The sequence below is a fragment of the Solanum tuberosum genome, unplaced genomic scaffold (assembly GCF_000226075.1).
Source record: "Solanum tuberosum cultivar DM 1-3 516 R44 unplaced genomic scaffold, SolTub_3.0 scf00260, whole genome shotgun sequence".
Classification (NCBI taxonomy): domain Eukaryota; kingdom Viridiplantae; phylum Streptophyta; class Magnoliopsida; order Solanales; family Solanaceae; genus Solanum; species Solanum tuberosum.
The window spans coordinates 792370-800566 of record NW_006239188.1 but is presented as its reverse complement, the minus strand read 5'-3'; the positions used below and the strand labels follow the sequence as shown (position 1 = coordinate 800566).

The 8197-nt window shown below is 34.4% G+C and overlaps 1 protein-coding gene across 1 annotated transcript; it reads right to left on the bottom strand.

Annotated features, from left to right (window-relative positions):
* Positions 1–353: 353 nt before the first annotated feature.
* LOC102580323 (thylakoid membrane protein slr0575) lies at positions 354–6656 on the bottom strand. Its single transcript, XM_006357988.2, has 9 exons — positions 6247–6656; positions 4492–4538; positions 4051–4153; positions 3722–3808; positions 2697–2780; positions 1641–1694; positions 883–963; positions 763–808; positions 354–668 (listed from the first exon to the last, which is right to left on the bottom strand). The coding sequence occupies exons 1-9, from the start codon at positions 6544–6546 to the stop codon at positions 613–615; spliced, it is 858 nt and encodes a 285-aa protein (XP_006358050.1). The 5' UTR covers positions 6547–6656; the 3' UTR covers positions 354–612.
* Positions 6657–8197: the final 1541 nt, after the last annotated feature.

The following is an 8197-nucleotide window of genomic DNA, read 5'->3' as shown; positions in this document are numbered from 1 at the left end:
ATATCTTGTGTAGGTGAGTTTGATTTGTGTCATCTTTGAATGATGGTTCACTAACAATTGTGCGCAAACTGACCTTGACACCATTGTTTTAAGAATGGCCACGTTCCATATCGATGAACATGTTGCAATCTTAGTGTTGCAGCATTTGATTTTCGAACTTTGGCTCAAGGCATTAAGCTAATGCATCAAATTGTCAACAAAAGGCTTATATATCAAGTAAAATATACACTTCTTACCCTAATGGAGCCATAAGGCTCACAAGATGGCATTACAAACTATGCAGGCCAACTAAATTGTTCCAAATGAAATTGGTAACTTGTAGCATTTACAAACTTCCATCAATTCTTGAATAGTAGGCAGACTCTTGCAAGCAATTTCTGAATATTACTAGTATATTATATCAACCACATTTTCAAAAATTACAATTGTACAGGTAAATAAGAGCAGGTCTCATACAAGTTACTACCATGTGGGATTATAATTTCCATCATTCTATATCATTTTCCTATGGGTTCAACAATGTACAGTGCAGACTGAAAAAATTATCAATATATTCATGTGGCACAGTGGACCTTCTCTATATACCCAAGAGTCACAAGATTTTTTCACAATCTACAATGTTGTGTTGGAAATTAGCCGTACTTCATACAGATCATTCTCTCCCTTTACTGCAAGCACAACGTTACGAAGATTAGTCCAAACAAGTCTGATTTCAAAGTCACATAAATAAGGTCAACAATGTTATCGAACTTTAGAACTAACCAATTTCAGACGATATTCCAGGTCCAAAGAAAGACGTAAATTTTGCCTATCAAGAATTAACCAGATTAGTTGTGAAACTATATGGATGAGATGGATGTATTTACAGTATCTTTGTTTTACCTGTCTTTTTTCGAAATCTGATAACTGCAGAGCTTTTGCCTCAAAGACCAGCACTAGACAGTATTTACCATCCTCAGTCACCTGAAACATAGAAATTACCAAATGAAATCAGCAGCTGAAATAAAAATCAGAAGAAAATGAAAACAAGCTTGACAAATGACGATACTCAATAAGCATAAGGCTATTTGCAAACAACAGAATTATTGAAGTTTTGGTTATGTGATATCCTTTCAGGACAGTGATGAAAATCCACGAATTTTTTAGTGAAAGCCGAATAAGAACAGTGACGTGTGGATTAGGTGCACATGAGGAGTTTGAAGGCTGCCGTTGACAAAAGCGCAGTATTTACGTGGAAAAAGGTAAAGGAGTGCACTGAGTATCAAACTGTGGACCGGTTGGTCCTTGGAGATTTCTCGGTTATAAAAAGGTACAACTGAATATAACTGTCAAGATCCAAATAGTGGAATGGTAGGATCCACCGAGACTTCATATATAATTTAGGTGGGAGGATAATTTATAAAATTTAGAAATTTAAAGTCTAACTTGGGACAAAAGCTATGTCGCTCGCACTCTTCAAAAATACTACCAGGTGTGTGTCGGATCCTCCGAAAGCTATGTATTTTTGAAGGATCCGACACGGGAACGACAACATTTTTGGAGGGTCCGAGTAACATTGGATAAAAGAACTACTCAGCATAGCATTTCATAAGAGGAAGCAAATCACTGATTAGAAACATAATCAAGTTCAAGGAGCATACTTCTTCTTGAATATTTTGTAAGATTGGAGCACTTCTACGTGGTATTCCTCCACCCTGCAACGAAAAAGAGAGAAGAAAAGGAGTAGTCAGAAAATTTTATCAAGAGATAGACTTGATGTTTAAGACCGACAGTCAACATATTGAATATTTTGAACACATGTTACAAGTTTTAGATAAACTGATTTTGTTCTTGTTGCCAAAGCTATTTTGTGTCTATTCCACTAAAAAAGTACATCACTGTCAGAATTGGGGCATAAATCTGGCAATATGTGAGGCTGATATGAAGCTGCTAGATGGAAGACAAAACTCATTGAACCAAAAGAACGAAAAATGAAGAGGATCATGCGACGAAGTTTGAGGATGAACTTTTCATGAATTTACTCATTTTATAGGTATTGAGTCAATGGTTAGCCCATCTGAACAACATTCCTGAAAATTGATCACAACCTAGTGTCATCTTTTCTCCAAGTTTTATTAATTAATGAACTTGCACGAGTGTGTATTTGCCTGCTAACAATTTAAGCTTAAAATTGCGAGAAGGCTTCTTAGAGACCCAAATCAATCACTTCCACCATATGGAAAAAAGTTGCTAAAGAATCTTTCGAAAGGAGAAAGCACGTTGCTGCAGTTTCTGGATTTAGCAGATTCTTAGAAATGAAAAATATATAAAGAACAGGGTATCCGTTCTTGCTAAAATAAAAATAGCCACAAGAAAGTTTGCTGCTCAACCTATGATGAAAACTTTAGTTATGTAAACAACTATTAGAATGCAAAACATATTTAATTATAACATTTACCATGGTGCGTGCATAATTTTCCCCTATAGGCGAAGCCCATGAGAATGATGAGTTTTGCGGTGGAGATACAATGTCAACTTAAAGACTTCTTTTTGCTAGGAGTACTATCCATTGAGTTCTGAAGCTCACCTCATTCAAAAACTCAAGTAATTAAAAAGGGGGACATATCATGTTTATTTGTTATATTTTCACCAGAAAATTCATCAGTGTTTGCTTCTTATTAAAATCAGTTTCTAAACACAACGATAAGGGAAATTACCAGTCCAAATTGGAAAATACGCTTCAATGCCTCATCCAAATGCTGCTCATCCCCATAACGGTATCTTATCACATCGCTCCTGACCTTATAGAAAGAAAATCCTATTACTAGTTAGTCAGTAAACTGAAGAATGATCCATCCTGAATATGAAATAACTAAAATGAAATCTAGGAGTACAATCAAAAGGAAGTATTAGTAGAAAATCATCAATAGTAGGAAACAATTGTGTTTTGTCTTCATTTTATCTTAGTAGAAGAACCGTATCAGGAATTGTAGCAGTTTGACTTAACCTAGCGACAAGCTACTCACAGTATATTAAAATGAATGTCTAAGTTTGTGGTTCATAGTCATCAAGATAAGAATAGCACGTATATACTCCCCATATCCCAATTTATGTGGCACACTTTCCTTTTTAGTTCGTCCCAAAAAGAATGTCCCATTACTATAATAGAAACAAATTAATTTAAAATTTCTCCTTTTACCCTTAATGAAATGATTTATAGCCACACAAATGGTCAAGGAATGTTTTCGACCACAAACTTCAAAAGTTTTCCTTTCTTTCTTAAACTTTGTGTCAAGTCAAACAGTGTCACATAAATTGAGATGGAAAGAGTAGCATTTAGTGTTAGTTCAGGGAACATAAAAGACCACTGTTACTTTGGCCTTTTGGTAATAGAAAAGAGGACAAAAATTGTATTAGCCTATTAGGAGGAGTAAAGGTGGACTAGAAATAATTTTTATTAACAGCAGTAAGGTGGACTTCAAGAAATCATGGTGTAGCCTAAGGTTTGATAAATAGTATTTTACAGGATGTTAAAAACTATTTTTGGGCTGCTGGAAAAGGAAAGGGGGATGTTTAACTTCAGAAGGGACTATTATCTTTGACTTCTGCCTATCGCAAACTTTTGGCTGAGTAACCATGCTAAAATACACCCCTTCCCAAAACAGTTAGAGCTTCTTGGTATGCATTAACGTGCTTTAGGAAAGGCATCAAGGTGACAGGAGGGTTTTCAGAAGAACATTACCTGCTTAAGGACTGGAGTGGCACATTTTTCCCTTAGTAGTTCAGCATCTGCATACGTCACGCATGGCACAGGTTTGAGCTCTGCATACTGAAAAGTAAAAGAGAGTAAGTTATCCAATGAAACTGATCTCCCCACCAGGATCATCAAGGTGGCAGATTAAAGGTGTGTCTACCGTTCATGCATGACAGCAGAAATATTTGCTTCAGTGAATTAAACAACACTAGACAGAACATACTTCGAAACATGGATCCAATAATTCATTACTGAGATCCTATGCCTTATTAACTTCATACAAGCAAGTTGGTCAAGAAGAGGAGAGCTAAGATCACCTTAAGAGCCATGCCAATTATTGCAAGTGGGAAACCATATGTCAACATAATTGCAGACCACTCGGAACCTGGAAGGATGTTAAAATATGCCCCAAAACCATACCTGTCGAGTGTAATGAACAACAGAAGAGTCAAGGTAGACTTAAGGTCAAATTAAATGTGTCAAAAATGAGAAAGCAAGAAAGGAATTTATATTTATTTTTTTAAAACTGAGAAAGCAAGAAAGGAAATGTGACCTCCAATAATCTCTTTTGTTTGCTATGAAACTAAAAGGGGAGAGAAAAAAAAGAAGTGTGGGGCTCAGAAGAATCAAAAGGACAGGACAAATATGAAAGCCTATATATGAATTACAAAATTAGAGCCCTTAATTGAAGTATTTCTTTGTCAATTTAGACAACAGAAAGTCAATATTATAAAGTATGATGAATTAATTATACTCACGAGAGAAGTGAAACACCAAGACCAAGTCCAATAACACCAAAAGAAACCTGCACATTAGAGCAAGTTCAGAGAACAATTGATAATTCCTTCATGACCAGTAGATTTGAGAACATTGATGGCCTATAAAGCTGTTCAATTTCATCAAAATCGAATTTCTCACTAGATCAAGAAAATTCCAGTATTGTAGGACCCAAATAAATTGATATAGGATAAAAATGCAATCTTTCTTGATGATGTAAAAGCAAAGAAAAGTCCAAGTTAGATGGGTTTTAAAATCTAAGTTGTGCATTATAGTAAGGAAAAACACATAATGAAAAGAAGAAAATAGTTCACATTAGTGCAACGAAAATCTCCATAAACATACATAAATGATGTAACGTAAAGGAACTGAAAAGACTACAGTTCAAATATATATTATCACTCAAGGTCAAAAATCATCTTTTCCGATAACCATGGTGTCCGGTATGGTTACAGGACTGGCCGCCAAGGATAGAACAAATGGGAAGACATCATCTAGTGTTTTATTTCTGGTGGGATTAGAACTTGAGACCTCATGGTGCTCAACCCACTTTATGAACCACTAGGCTACACCCTTGGGTGCAGTTCAAAACTCATCTTATTTGAATGCAAAAGTAAAGTTTTACTTTTCTCACTCGAAATCCAGTGACTAGTTCTTTTCCACTAAATATCTAACTACCTATTCTCCTACTCACTGACATATTCCTCTATAATGTTTTCTTTGCACTTACTATACTCCCTCCATTTCATTTTATATGACATGTACTACTGCATTGAGTTTCAGGTTTTAAAATATTACCACCAAACTAGTTACTATTAGTTTGATAGAGAAAACGTTGACAGAACTTAATATTTGAAGACTGAATCATTGAAAGTTGAATAAAACATTATTAGTAGGAATAGTATCAAACATTTTGGAACCTCTCATTATAGTAAGTGTTAGATACATCGAAAAAGAAGGAGTATTATTGTGCCAAATATAAAATTATTCAAGAAAGAGCCTCATAAATTAATTTGATTTGCAGAAATTACAATAACAACAATAACTCTGTCTCAATTCCAAATAAGTTAGGGCATCATCAATGGCCATAACTTCCCATACAGAGGTCAGATTGACGAACAGTTTGCAGCATTACAAACTAGACTCAAAAGGGCTTTCATTTGATAGGTAAGCCCATAGAACTTAAACTCATAATAACCATTGGTCTTTAATTTTTCTCTTAGAAATTGAACTTACACCTAGCGGACACAAGTTCTTTAAGAACGTCGGGAATAACTTGTGGATATTATGATGCGAAAATATAAGGCATAATATATAAATGTGCCCTTTAACTTGGCCTCATTTTACGTTTATGTCCTCCAACTTTGAATATGCACAAGTAGACACTTAAACTTGTATAAAGTAGAACAAGTAAACACACGAGTCCTACATGACACAATACACGCAGGACAAAAAATGACATGTAGGATGCCATGTAGGACATGAGTGTCTATTTGTTCAACTTTATACAAGTTTAAGTGTCTACTTGTGCACATCCAAAGTTGAAGGGCATGAATATGATTTGAAGCCAAATTAAAGGGCATATTTATGTATTATGCCAAATATAAACTTATATCCAACAAAAAAAGAAGCTATTTGGGCAAATATGCAAATGACCCCATAATCATTCCTCTCCAAATGAGCCACTTTCTTTACAATTCTCTTCAATGAAAGAAATTAAATCAAAATAAAAGTACCTTGGCAAGTGAAAACTCTTCATCGGGAACAATAGCCTTGTCGGAGGAAGTTATAGCAGACGTCGGCTGAGACGAATCAGCAGCTTTAGTAACAACCTTAAGTCGAAGACGATACTGGGTTTTCGCCAAAATTGAATCTTGATTACTGAAACTAGTCAATTTGTGCACAAGTGGTGGCAATGTAAGAGGTAATGAAGGTCGAATTTGGGCATGAATTTGATTATTATTGAAGACGGAAAAACTCTGAGAACAGAAAAGGGTTCCTCCAGCTCCTCCCATGGCTGCTACTGTTTTCACCATTTTCGGTAGGATTTGGAATTGGAGGAGAACAAGAGGCTGTAGTGCAGATACAGGGGAGAGGAGAAGCAAAGCGCCAAATGTTTGAGAAAATTTGGATGATGATGATGTGGCATTATATCTACTTCAAGTTTTTTTTTTCCTTTTTCAAATAGTAAATATTTTTAGAATCTCAAATTTAATTTTTGGGGGCAATACGCTTTGTTTTATTTCGATTTTGATCGTTGTGTTATTTAAATTTAAGCACGTTAAACTTTCGAGTGTCTTTCATGGACATTATTCGAGTCTTAGCTATATGTACATGTTTTTGATCGCCTTAATGCATGTCATATGCAGTGGCGGAGGCAGGAATTCTATCAAGGGGGTTCAAATAATAAAAAAGTTGTTGCCTGGAATCGAACCCGTGACCCAAAGCTCACATAGGCTGAATCCTGACCCCCATAAACCACTGAGCTACTCCTTTGACATATGCTCAGGGGGTTCAATTTTAAATATATACACGTACACAAAAAAATTGATCTTATATATATAGTGTAATTTTTTTTCCGAGGGGGGTCGGATGACCCCCCTGGACACACTATAGATCCGCCCCTGGTCATATGTATACTTTTAACCTTCAAACAACTTCATAAAATCTCCTCAAAAGGCTTACAACAAAGTTCCATGAAGGTTATATGGAGATGCTTGAAGATTAAAGATGTACAAATGACATATACTAAGGTGATAAAATAACATGTACGAGGGAGTCAAATAACGATATTAAGAGGAAACTGAAAGCATTTTTCGATTGTGATGGGATCACATTTTATTTGTCTTGGTGATGGATTCATAGATATGGCATTCAAGGTGGATGACGAGATTCACGGTGGAATTAACTCTAAGCTAGAGGTTTGGAGACAAATCCTAAAGTCATCTAAATGGTTGAGGTTGAACAGAACCAAAACATAATATTTGGAGTAAAAATTCACTGATATAAAACATGAGGGTGACGTGAAAGTGAAGCTTGACACACAACACACAAGTATATTACTATATTATAGAAGAGTCTAGGAATGACTACCAATGTTCCAATAAGATCACTACTAATGTCCAATATATTTATAAAATATATAAGAGGGCCCCACCACCTTCCACTTCAATACTACATATTATATATTAATTACTATACTATAAATGACTTAAATACTCCATATTATCTATTACAATAATTAACAATTATTTGACACTTTAAATTCTATCAATGCCATATAAATTAGGATAAAAAACCTAACATATAATATTTAAATATATTTAAAAATAATATAAGTAATACTATACATTACAATAATTAACAGCTTAATTATTTAAAACTTATATAAAAAATTTAATTGACTCTCTAAATTCTATTGGTACCACATAAAATGGATTATATGATAAACATATATTGTTTGAAATTGACGAAAAACAAACTATAAATTACAATAATTAATAAAATAAATCTCTCGACTCCGACAAATCTATCAATTAATGCCACATAAATTGGGACATGACAAATAACATAGATTATTAAAAAATTAGGTTCAAAATATACTATAAAATACAATAATTAACAACTTAATATATTAAAGAGACATAAAAAAGGGTTAATATTTAAAATTCTGCATGTGCCACATAA